At 43.6% G+C, this 12,602-nt stretch overlaps 1 protein-coding gene across 1 annotated transcript in view; it reads right to left on the bottom strand.

Moving 5' to 3' along the window:
• Positions 1–2,861, bottom strand: part of syn2b (synapsin IIb) — a 64,868-nt gene extending 62,007 nt beyond the window's left edge. Inside the window, exon 1 of the mRNA XM_061220386.1 lies at positions 2,299–2,861. Within this exon, the coding sequence (XP_061076370.1) occupies positions 2,299–2,666 (368 nt within the window). The 5' untranslated portion in view covers positions 2,667–2,861. The remainder of the gene's footprint in view (positions 1–2,298) is intronic.
• Positions 2,862–12,602: the final 9,741 nt, after the last annotated feature.

Below are 12,602 nucleotides of genomic sequence, written 5' to 3' on the forward strand. Positions count from 1 at the left end.
ACACTGGAGCAGAACACGCATTGTGCCTTCAGAAAGCATCAGTCAGTTGACTGGAATATTGCAGTGTGCCTCTTTTGTGCCAGCGGTCCTTGCTGTACTGATGATGCTGGACAGGACAAGGTTAGGGAGATGATGCCTGCTTCCACCAGACTTTCATTGAACAGGCAGGAAGAGCCAGCTGCTTTTATTACAGGTCATTTAGCCTGTGTTGAATGAAAACAATCCCCTCCCCTCCCATTCATCCTCCGACTGGAATCTTTAATCATATCAGGATAACATACAGGCAGCTGAACATAGTCATTCTCTCACGAATGCACACACACGCACACATAGACCTACACACACACAGAGGCACACATACACACACAAACACACAGCTGTGACTCCCCAGGGCTGTGCTTTGAATCATGCTGTCTCTTCTCATCACTTAATCACGTCATGGAATATGAGTGTTTTTTCTCTGCTGGCTGTGTACAGAGGAGAGTCGCAAGGGCAGAGATAAAATTGGAGAATCCCAAATCCTCTCTCCCTGTCCATGGAAATCACCTCAAGTGGACCAGCAGAGCATTCCAAATTCCCTGTACGCCATATTGTTGCACAATATGCAAATATGTGCTGAAGTGGCAAGATTTTATTTTTTTTAAGCGAGCAAGCAATTTTGTTGCACCTGACCGCGATTGCGTAACAGAGTGACTTGGTTTTGGAAAATGCCAGCCTCGCTGCGAAGCGGAAAGGAACGGACACGATCAGAGCATCAGCACTGATGCTCAGGAGGCTGAGCAATCCTGGTGGATAATGGGAGGGAAAAACTGGAATCATGAATTGGCAGCGAACACAAGAGACGTGCCCTGCAGACGGTTATATAAGTGTCTGTTTGTGACACACACACTGCAAAATCACAGGTTTCCAAATATCACTCAAGATGATATGAAGACCCTGCATCCCTCCTCTCAACGCTTAAACTCTTTTGCCCTGCGATAGCCTCCATAAATCCCACCAATCATAAAAAGATAATGACTGTAAACAATGCGTACTGTGGGACACAGTCTCCTGGCAGGAAGTACAGTGATTGGACTGTGCCTGAATCCGGTCTTCTCGCCATTAGCCTCATTTATCGCTCAGAGTAACACATTCAGGACGAGCATCACATTGTCCCCTAATGCACGCTCACTCTCCAGTGACTGAGTGGCACATCTCACTCCGGTACGCATACACTCAAAAACATCTCCTCAAACGGTTTCTCTAAATGTCTAAATGGTAAACTGGTATCTAACACAAATAGGTGTCGAGTCAGGCATAGTTTTGGCATGGGGTGTGCAGTGTGAACACTGTAGGTCTTCAATCCTGGTCAATAGAGAGAGTAATACATTTACTATACAGCTGCAATAAAATATTGTGCCATTTTTAAAAAATGTATTATCCAGTGGAAGGAAAATTATTTTCGCTTTGTCTTTGTGATAATTTGTGTGCGTGTGATAATTTTTTTTACATGATTCTTGTTGTCATGCATCACAAAAACAACAGCGCCCCCTCAGTGGAGGTCATGCACTCTGGCATAGCCGAGATCTCCCCTGCCTCCATTACCTCTGAAAACATGCACTTAAAGCTCTCCCATTCAAATGGCTTCTACCCAGGGAGAGATGATACGCAGAAAAATCCCCAGTCAATAACCATTCAGAGTGGAGGAGTAGCAGTTAGGCACATCCCCCCATCACTGACACCTTCCAGTCAAACAGCCCCCATCCATTTAGGCTGAATAAGACACATATTTTTAGCCATCTTTTTAAAAGCCCTGTGAAAAGAGGATGCACTCTCAGAGGTAAGTGGGGAAAAATCTTCGCTTGGAATGGGAACACTGTTAGATTTCAAAAGAAATCTTCATTTCAAGTCTGCTGTAGGCACTAGGCCAATGCTGTACACTCTAAAATGATGATGAATTTCTATACCGATTACAGGAAATCAAAGCCTGTCCACATGCATCATCTTATCCATGCAATATTTAATGAATACAAATTGCATTTGTTTTGCAAATGATATCGATATGAACCATATGCATTTAAAAATTATGCCAGATCCATCAATGAAAATGCAATTAAGCCCACGGTGCTAAAACTAAACTCTTCATTGTGGATCACAGCATGCCGTATTTCTCCCTATCTCCGATGACAGCTACCACACACTGTCCTTTCCCCGATGTGAGCCGAACCCAAACAGAGCTGGTGGTGTGCCCATGCAGGACAGACGGCCACACACGGCAGACAGCGCGGGGGTGAGGGGTTAGGGGCAGGCAGCACTCACCAGTCCTGCTGCGGCTCGTCGATGACCAGCAGGATCTTGAACTTCTTGGGTGTGGGGGCGGGGGTCTGCTCCACTAGCCCCGCGGAGGCGGCCGTCTGCTTCACCACGTTGGTGATGGAGCTGAAGAAGCCCGTCCCGGTGGACGCGGCCGGCTGGGGCCTGCGCTCGGGAGCAGGGGAAGGTGAGGGGGCCGAGGCGGGGGCCGGGGCGGGGGCCGGGGCCGGGGCCTGGCCGGTGGCGGCCGCGGTCGGAGCCGCCGCGGGGGGAGGGGGCGGCGGGGGGTCAGGCCTCTGCAGGTCCGTCATGTACCCGTTGGGCAGGTTGGCGATGAAGCTGCTGTCAGACAGCCGTCGGCGCAGGAAGTTCATGGCTGCGGCCGCTTTCGGGAGAGGGCGTGCGGCGGGGAAGTGCTGGCGTCTGTACTTGTGTTCCGGAAGGCTCCGTGGCGTGGAAGGCGAGCGAGAGGGCTTGTGTTTCCTCTGAGCCGTGGATGCTGTACGTTCCCTCTCTCCTTCGTCTGCTCCTTCTCTCCCTCTGTGACGATGACGCTCGCTCCCCGCTCAGCCAATCTGCCTCTGCTCCGACAGCCTGAGCGCCTGCAAGAGATGCTCTCTCTCCTCCCCTCTCCTCCCTCCCTCCCTCCCTTCCTCTCCCCCACCCCCGCTCGCTCTACTACCTCACAGGCAACGTGGCTGTGTCGTACTGCAGCCAGCCAGGGGTTTCCAATGAATATGCAGCAGGCAGAATGTGAAAAAGGAGACTCCCCTGCACAGGAGCCGTGGTTCCCCCCCAATCCCCCTCCCTCTCCCCCTCTTCTCAGGGTGACCTCCACACACTGCTGTGTGGGGCTGTGTTGCTGTGTGGAGTAAGCAGCCCTGAGAGAGTGAATTAATGAGGCCTGGTTACACAGAGGCAGTCGTCAGCGCGAATCTCCGGGGGGGCCTCCTGTCCGTGGCTCCTCCTTCGAGCAGCGTGCACTTTCTCTCCATTGATCCCCTTCCCTCTCCTCGCGCTGCAACCGTCACGATCTCACCCGCTTCCCCGCACGCACCGCTGAGCACAGGGCCTTTCCGCCATGTTCTCCACACACACGCCAGCTACAGCACCGAAACACACCACCCCTCAGAGAGCCTTTCTCCTGCACACAGATAATCACCGGCTCTGGCTGCTGGAGTGGTTCTGCTGCTACACACTGCTTGCAGTGTCATATATTCATTTAAAGATTCATAACAAAATTCTGTTTAATTTATTCCATATTACTAAACAGTATGCATTTCAAAAATAATAGTATTTGGTATGAAATGATTTGACATTTTCTTATCTCGGTGGTGGGCATCATCAGAAATGTCATTTACACAGTCTTAAAAATCTACCTTATTATCTATTTTCATTTCAGATATGCAGCATAATAGGAATGATTCACATAGTAAAAATCCCCAGGTGCACACACATTCATTAACTCAAACTCGAACATCAACCAAATAAAATAAGTTTGAATTGAAGGGGATAGTCCATGAGCACAAATCAAACAATCTTTCTTTCATGTCAATAACAATTCTGTGTGTGGGAATTACTCAGACCGCTCCCCCATATTTTTTATTACTATTTTATTTATCTTTTATTATTATTTTCCAATTTTATAACCGTTAAAAAAATGACATATAAAACATAAATATGGCGACTCAAATGCTCATCTCAAATCAGCAGTATTCCTCAGTATATGGCAAAAGATCACAGCAGCCTAACTGTTATGGAGAATATGATATGGCCATGTAAATAGAAGAGAGGTGTTCCTTTAAATGCCGGATAAGCCAAGAACAGAAGTATTTACATGATACAGACTGTAACAGCAGCCAGCGAAGAGACAGGGGGAGGGGTGAGAACTCTGATTGTTTCACAATGTTGAAAATGAGAGGAACCCCCCATATTATGGAAATATGGAGTGCATATATGCTGGCCAAGCTGCCCATAGGGAGCTGCAGTAATCCAGGGGCTAAAACATAAGAGCCAGGACTAAAAGCTTATAGGAGGTGAGCTGGACTGAACAGATTCATATGATGTTGTAGAGGAGCCAGCAGGAGGACCCAGTCACTGACACAGTGTTCTCACAGATGGTCACCTGTGATGACACTGAGGATATTAGTGCTGTTGATTACAGTCAGAGGGGAGCCATCCAAGGCAATGGAGAGACGCTGGAAGGGTGATTTATTGGCTGACCTGTATAGACCTTGGTGTGGTTGAGCTTAGATGGTGATTTGACATGAACACAGAAATGTCACAGAGACATGATCTGTGAGGAGAACATTACTGTATGTGAAAGAACGGTAATGTGAAAAAGAGTCCTGTCAGCGTAGAAACAGTATCATGAGAAATCATGTATGGAGATGAATGAACCTAGATATTTGGTGTGAAGTGAGACCAAGAGAGGACCAAACACTGGCCCCTGGGGAACTCCTGTTGAGAGGCTTCAGGTGTTTGAGATGTGACCTCTCCATATAACCTGATGTGAGAAGGCTGGCAGAGCAATCTAATTAATGAACCGCTTGAAAGCATTGAATGCAGCTGAGAGGTCAGGAAAGGTCACAGCTGAGGACAGAAGGCAGATCTGGCGGAACGTACAGCTTGAGTGATTGCAGTGGAGGCAGTAGAGTGATCAGGCCGTGTGTGTGTGTGTCTAGGTGGGGGCCAAGATGGCTTTCAGGTCGTTCTCAAAACAACGGCAGAGTCTCTGACCTCTTTCAAGCCCAGACTGAAGACTCATCTCTTCAGGCTACACCTTTCCCTCCCTAACTCACCGCCATGATTAGCCTTATATATTCCATAGACTGTAATGGCACTTATATAGTTGTATAGATGTTTTTTGTATTAGTTATTGTATTGTTGTACTCGGGGTATTCTAGCTGCCAACTGTGGTATGCTAGTTTGTAAGTTATTTTTCAAGGGTTCCGATTATATCTGTATGGTTACACTAGGACTCGGAACTGTACTGTCCTCTCAGGTCCTCTTCGCACTTGTACTTGTGTTTGATCTGCACTTCGTTGTACGTCGCTCTGGATAAGAGCGTCTGCTAAATGCCATGTAATGTAATGTAAAATCATTTAATTTGGCCAATATGACAATGTACACACTCTGAAATATCACAAATAAATAAACAATAAATTATTGAGGTCCCTCTTAGGGGAAAACAGTTATTCTGTTCTGTTCTATGTTATATACCATTGTTCCTTTGTCTCTCAGTCCCCATAATTATAATATTTGGCAACCAGACATTCGGTTCACTTCCATTTGAAACATTCACATATTTTGGAGCTCTTGAATATGCCCACAACCTCGTTGACTGGTGTTCATGTTCTGCTGGTAATACGCTGTTAACATGGGGTTAAATAGAATGAAACAACCAAGACGCTCTGTCTCAGTCCATGTGCGGAGGAGATTAGAATAGTAGATGTTCTTGGCATACTGTATCTGCCAAGAGAGTTGAGAGTATTAGACACATTCTGTCCTATTTGGTATTTAAATGTTAAAGTCCGCCTCACAGCAAGGAGGTCCTGGGTTCGAATCCCCGTCGGCCGGGGCCTCTCTGTGCGGAGTTTGCATGTTCTCCCCGTGTCTGCGTGGGTTTCCTCCGGGTACTCCGGTTTCCTCCCACAGTCCAAAGACATGCACGTTAGGCTGATTGGAGAGTCTAAATTGCCCGTAGGTATGAGTGTGTGAGTGAATGGTGTGTGTGCCCTGCGATGGACTGGCGACCTGTCCAGGGTGTATTCCTGCCTTTCGCCCAATGTATGCTGGGATAGGCTCCAGCCCCCCTGCGACCCTGATCAGGATAAGCGGGTTCAGATAATGGATGGATGGATGGATGGAAATGTTAAAGTCCTCAGCAAAATTCACAAAAGGGGTCATATTCTATTCTGACTTTTAATCAATGAGCAAACTAATCTGAATCATTTCCATTTACTAATCAGTTGTTTTGGAGTGTCTTCATGCCAGGGCTTTTACTTTCTTGCCCTGTCATTCCTCTTTCCACCAGCCATTCCTCTAGCTCATTTGGACTGTATGGCAGATGAAAAAAATACAGAGTTCAATAATTCAATATGCAGCTTGGCTTCCCCTCCTTTTTGCCTGTGTCTTATTGATGTACCCGAAAGACCCTGTCTCTGAATGTGAGAAAAGGTATCCTTCAGCTTTACTTCAAGGTTGTTGTTGTTTTTTCCGTCATATGTAAAATGCATGGGCTATGGAGGACCTGATTTCCTCATCAAAATATTCCATGGGTGAGGATTCTACTACATAGTAGATGCTCTCTGGCCCTCATATTCTAACAGTGCTATTCAACTCCACGTTCTGCGGGCCACAGTGTCTGCAGGTATTTGCTCCTACCGTGTGCTGCACCACCTGATTTCACTAATTATTTTATCTGCTTGGTTCAGATAATAAGCTAATTAGTGAAAACAGGTGGTGTAGCACATAGTTGAAGCAAATGCCTGCAGACACTGTAGCCCTATTCTACAATATTCTAAGGAGCACCATTGTACTGTCATGCCTTATTGCATTATAGCATTTTGATGAGGTTTTCAGCGTTGACAGAAACATTTTTGTGGTTGACTCGGGTCTGTAACATTTAAATATCCAGAATGTGACATTCCAAACTGAGAACACATTAAAGCAGCAGCATAGTCAGAGAGAGCCATCCTCGAGTAAACTTTCTGTACAGCTTTAGAACCACCCCTCAGGCAACAACAAGCAAAGCATGACTCCAAATGCCATTTTGTCCAGCTTGCCTTTCATTTTGAGTTATTATTATTTTAGAATTGAGTTTTGCGATGTCATTACTGGCAATGCTAGATGCAGGTTGTGGCATCACTGCTGGCCCAGTAAATCTGATCTTTCCTTGTTTATTGCAGCACAGAGGTCATTGAATATACTGTAGGTCCCTGGAGAATTCATCATCTATCACTCCACACCACCTCCCTGTCAGAAACCTCTGATTGTGTTGATGCTATTGTCTCAGTTGGAAATAATTTAAGTTTGCTAACATCGTGGGCTCAAGGTGCAAGTGAGCCAGACGGTAATTAGGCTGGAGCATAGCAAGCATCAGCACTGGCGAGGAGGAGTCACAGCTGTATCCAAGCTGACATGCTAAGCTCTTCCTGTCCTCAATTTTTCATGACATTAAAAATAGAAAGTCAGCTTGGCACCCCTGCGAATGCACCATGAAGGTTGGATAGGTCATGAATTTCCACCATATTAAAGGGACATGTGTTTAGCAAACAGCAAACACAATCAGCAACACAAATGCATTTTAACGAACTGGACACTTGACAAAACAATCCTCCTACTTGTTAATCAGCCATTCATAACATCATGAAAGTCAATCAATTAGAAATGACTATGCACCTTATTCTGTATAATTGTATGGCAGTACATTTCACATCAGGAAATGCAGTATAAAAGCAGAGGAGAGAGAGAGGTAGGGGATAATGTTTCAGTTTTTCCCTCAAATGAATAATCAAAACTGAATGACCTTTTCTGGTTATTGATTCCTTTAAATGGATGGTGCAGTGGGTAGCACTGCCGCCTCACAGCAAGGAGGTCCTGGGTTCGAATCCCCATTGGCCGGGGCCTCTCTGTGTGGAGTTTGCATGTTCTCCCCGTGTCTGCGTGGGTTTCCTCCGGGTACTCCGGTTTCCTCCCACAGTCCAAAGACATGCAGGTTAGGATGATTGGAGAGTCTAAATTGCCTGTAGGTATGAGTGTGTGAGTGAATGGTGTGTGTGCCCTGCGATGGACTGGCGACCTGTCCAGGATGTATTCCTGCCTTTTGCCCAATGTATGCTGGGATAGGCTCCACCCCCCTGCGACCCTGTTCAGGATAAGCGGGTTTGGATAATGAATGAATGAATGAATGAATGATATTGTCTCAGTGCAAACGCTTAGGGGTAGGGTACCAGTTTATTATAATATCTATCATCAATAATTTATATGATTTGCAAAGACAGATTACAGATTCCCCAGACATGTGACAGTCAATAGGAAAGTCTGTTAAGAGGAGTTTACATTATAGCACCCCCCCCCCCAACCCGCACATGAACACACAAACACACACACACACACATCCACACACACACACACACATACACACACACACACAAACTCACAGAGATACACACACACACACATACACACATACGCACACACAGACACACACACACAGACACACACACACACACACACACACACACACACACACACACACAGACACACACACCCAATAGAAGCTGCAAAGGCCCTGGGGTTTCTGCCCTGACAGTCTTTCACCCAGTTGACATTAGTGGAAGAAAAGGAAAAGGCACAATGCTGATATACGGGGATATAAAAACACCCACGCACAGGTTCACATATTAAAGCCATTTGTGAATGTCAAATAACATACAGCAGAGATTCATTCTTTTGGTCTTAATATAGTGAAACAATGATCACCAAATAGCAACAGATGCAGCATAGCAAAGTGTGTGGATGTGTGCGTGTGTGTATGCATGATTCATTTCAAAGATTGTATCCAAAAGGAAATTGATCAATTTGATGTTCTGTGAAAACAAGCATTCCCACCTAGACAAAAACTGATTTTAAAAATGTGTGCACGCCTCAATATATTCCTTATTCTTGACAGAAGTCATTGATATATTCTTTCAATTACATTATTTGTTATTTTCCCAGATTACAAATGGCATAGCATTTGCTTTGATGATCAGATGTCTTTCTAATTCTAGATTCTGTTGGAATGATTGCAGCAGTGACGTTTTTGGTGAGGCACCAATCAGCTTGTCAAGCTGAGCAGTGACTATTGTGAGCCTCAACCTTGCTGGTTTGAAATCCTGATAACGCACTATCACTAGCTGCCCATTTCCAAAATAGGGCTATAAGTGCAAGCAATTTTATTTTGTTTATTTTATTTATTTTCTTAATTAATCTTAGTCTCTGTGGTGAAATGTGCAAAAGCACCGCATGTCACTCGTCTAGCTGCAATGTAAAAATTGAGAGTTTCAAAGGATTCGACTAAGTTAGACTAGCCTACCACATCCCTACGGAAGATCTTTCCTGGAAAGGTTTTTATCCTTGTTCTTAGTGATATTTTCATAAGCTGTGATATTTATTAGGCTAAGCTACTATGAAAGTATCCTTGTTATAACAAGACCACTACTAGCTACAGCTATGATGAGAATATGTAGAGATTGCTAGCCAATTGACACATAGCTATGATTCCTGCATCCTCTGCTTAACCATTATGTAGGCGTTACCAGGCGTGGTAAAGACTTCTGTGACGCAGGACCCCCCTCACTCTCCAAGCCTGGAAGCCTAATAATGTGAATGCTGATTCCTCTGAATGACCGCTTCTTCACTGCTGTGTTTATAGTTCACACCAAGACCTAAATGATGTCAATTATCCATCAATGCACTCAGATAAACCCAGGGTAATGAGATACAACCGTTTTTAATTGCTGAAATATTGCAAAATGTTTCCTAAATGAAAATAAATAACAAAATGTAACTCATCACATTAATTTGCTGATATTTGGCGTGTTGTCATGTAATTTCTGGCACAATTGAACAATGCAGATAAAACACATTTTCAACAGTGAGAGTGCACACTGATATTGGGGTGGAATTGAGACTGGAACCTTTGCTTGTTCCCAACTTGCCAGCACACAGTGATGTGCTTGCGGCCAGGCATAGATACAGCTGTCAGAGGCTTTCGAATCGGCAGGGCACTGGGTGACAGTCAAGGCAAGATGAGAATGTTAAGAGAAGGCAAAATAGTCTATTTTTTAAAAAGGCTGATTTTCAAACTGCCATACTAGCAGCTCTGATCCAATAGGTACTTGGTTGGAAGCTGTGATGTTTGAATTTACCCATAAAATACATTCAGAAAATCAGCCATGGGTTCACAATACTCCATCTACCTGGGAAGTGCAGCCCAGTGGATAGTGACTGAATTGGTTGGCTGCAGCAGGAGTTCAGACATTACGTCTCCGATAGTCACAGTCATTAATTTAGAGTAATGAACAAACTAATAAATTATCTTCACCATAGGGTAATTTCAGTTCAATTACTGCGTTAACTGAAACATGAAACTACTCTATAGCTGTAGCTTTTAACTTGCTTTTTTTAACAAAGATGAAGAGAAGGGGGGTTATGGAAAACAAATCCACACAGAAAAATATAATTGCAATACAACATAATTCAACATATTTGACTGAGTGACTGGCTGTCTAAAATAAAACCAGTGTTTTTATTATAAAAATTACTGAATCTACTAAACAATGCACTTTTTCCCACAAATCCACAAAGAACATTGTTATTTTTCTTAACTTTGAGAAAGACCACAAAGGATTTCAGATAACTTCTTTGAGATGCCCAAATGTTCAATGGGCAGTTTCATCCAGGAAAAGGATCCTAAGTCCCTAGTGCACCTGAACAGAGAGGCTCTTCGGAATCTTTCAGTCCAGCAAGCTTATGAATAGAGATTTTCTAACTAAAACATGCAAATGCATGCCAGGTGTAAACAATTATGATTTGCTAAACCCACACCTTAGTGGCTTGCTGCAACCATTCAAGATGTGTGTGATTCATTGGAAACACTTAAAGGAAGCTTCTGGAAATGGTATAATGATTCCAGCGAACTACTTTGGAAAGCTCACAATTAGCTGTTAACTACCTTTGAACGTGGGTTTGGTGTATTTAAACATTTTATCTTTCATGTGTGAAAGAGATGGCATTTGTGCTTTGGTTATTATGGCATATAATAACTAGGAATCTTAGCAGACTGTCAATGCTTAAAATTGTATTTCTTGTGCATTGTGTATTATACAGTAATACTGTTGCCTATTGAGAGAAATAGAAAATATCAGAGATATAGACAGTTCACTACAATGTGAGGGAATAAGGAACAGCACAGCATGTTTTGAAACTTTATGGTTTGTGTAAACTGGGTTATGGAAAAAGGAAAGGTTGTAGCAACAAAATTTTTTTACAGAGTCTTAAAAAGTCCTTCAAGATAGCTGCCGACTTTTATTTGTCTGGGTATCAAAACATGAAAATATAAAGGAACAGGAAAATATACACTGAATATTCAGGATTCAGTCTGTATTAGATGTCCTTACTTAAAAGTGTGCAAAGTTTGAGAAATACATGTATTTATCATTTATTTGATGGGAGCTTGTGGGCTAGTAAATGTCTGTTTGGAATGTATTGACCAGACATCACTTAAATACAGATTCACATCCACAGAAGGAAGGAAGGAGGGACCACACATTGAAATAGTGTCCAAGCTAAATAACCTATCTATGTGCATGTGAGCAGTACTGTCCTAAGGAGGGGGATTGATGCTGATGGAGGTAAATAAACTCATGCAGGCACTATTTAGTGTGATACATGAGCAGAGTCTTTTATACCTAGTGCAAACTGACAAATAAACAGTACAGTTTAAGAAAATGAAATGCAGTTGGCAATGCAATAAAAACATGCTTCCAAATATGTCCAGTGGATGTATAATATATTGACACTTCTGTTTACATTTCAGCTCTGATGCATTGAAATGCATCACCAGAAAATGGCTGAATTAATTTCCATTGCAAGTGGATTACCACTGCAGTAGTAAGCCATTCAGTAAGTGTATGAATGTTTTATGAATATGCATAAAACAGGTGGAAACCTCTGGTATTCTCGCTCCCTTTTTTGTGCACAACATGCACAAATGTTTGACTGTTAGTTTTCAATCTCATGCAGCATGACAGCATTCTGTCTCAAATGTTTTGCTTGCATATTATAGTAAAGATTTCATTAATGGTAACTGCTGTTCATTTCCCACCTGCCTTTCATGTTTAACATTGTGAGTAACCAACAGCATCACCATGGCAACAGCAGCCAGAGTACTGAGACTCTCACGGGCATTGTGATTAAATGAAAAAGCACAGGACCAGATCTTCGATTGAGCAGCTAAAGAGATGCACCGACTCGCTATCTCGCTAGAACACTGGAACATGTTCCATTCTTCCAGTGACAGCTGTTGTCAGCTTTCATAAATATTCTTACCGCTGCAGTCAAATTACAAGCAGCAGCAACAGGAACCACATGATTCACTGAAGACTGAAAGTGTCCCTCCCTCTTTGGTCATTTCAGGACTAATGGAAGCTGCATTTGGGAATAAAACACTCGGAGGGTAGTCTGCTCTGTATTCTAGCTGTCCTGTCATGTTAAGAATGTGACATGGAGAGAATTTTTAAAGGCCTGGTGCATTTTGTGAT

This window comes from Conger conger, chromosome 14 (assembly GCF_963514075.1).
Source record: "Conger conger chromosome 14, fConCon1.1, whole genome shotgun sequence".
NCBI lineage: Eukaryota > Metazoa > Chordata > Actinopteri > Anguilliformes > Congridae > Conger > Conger conger.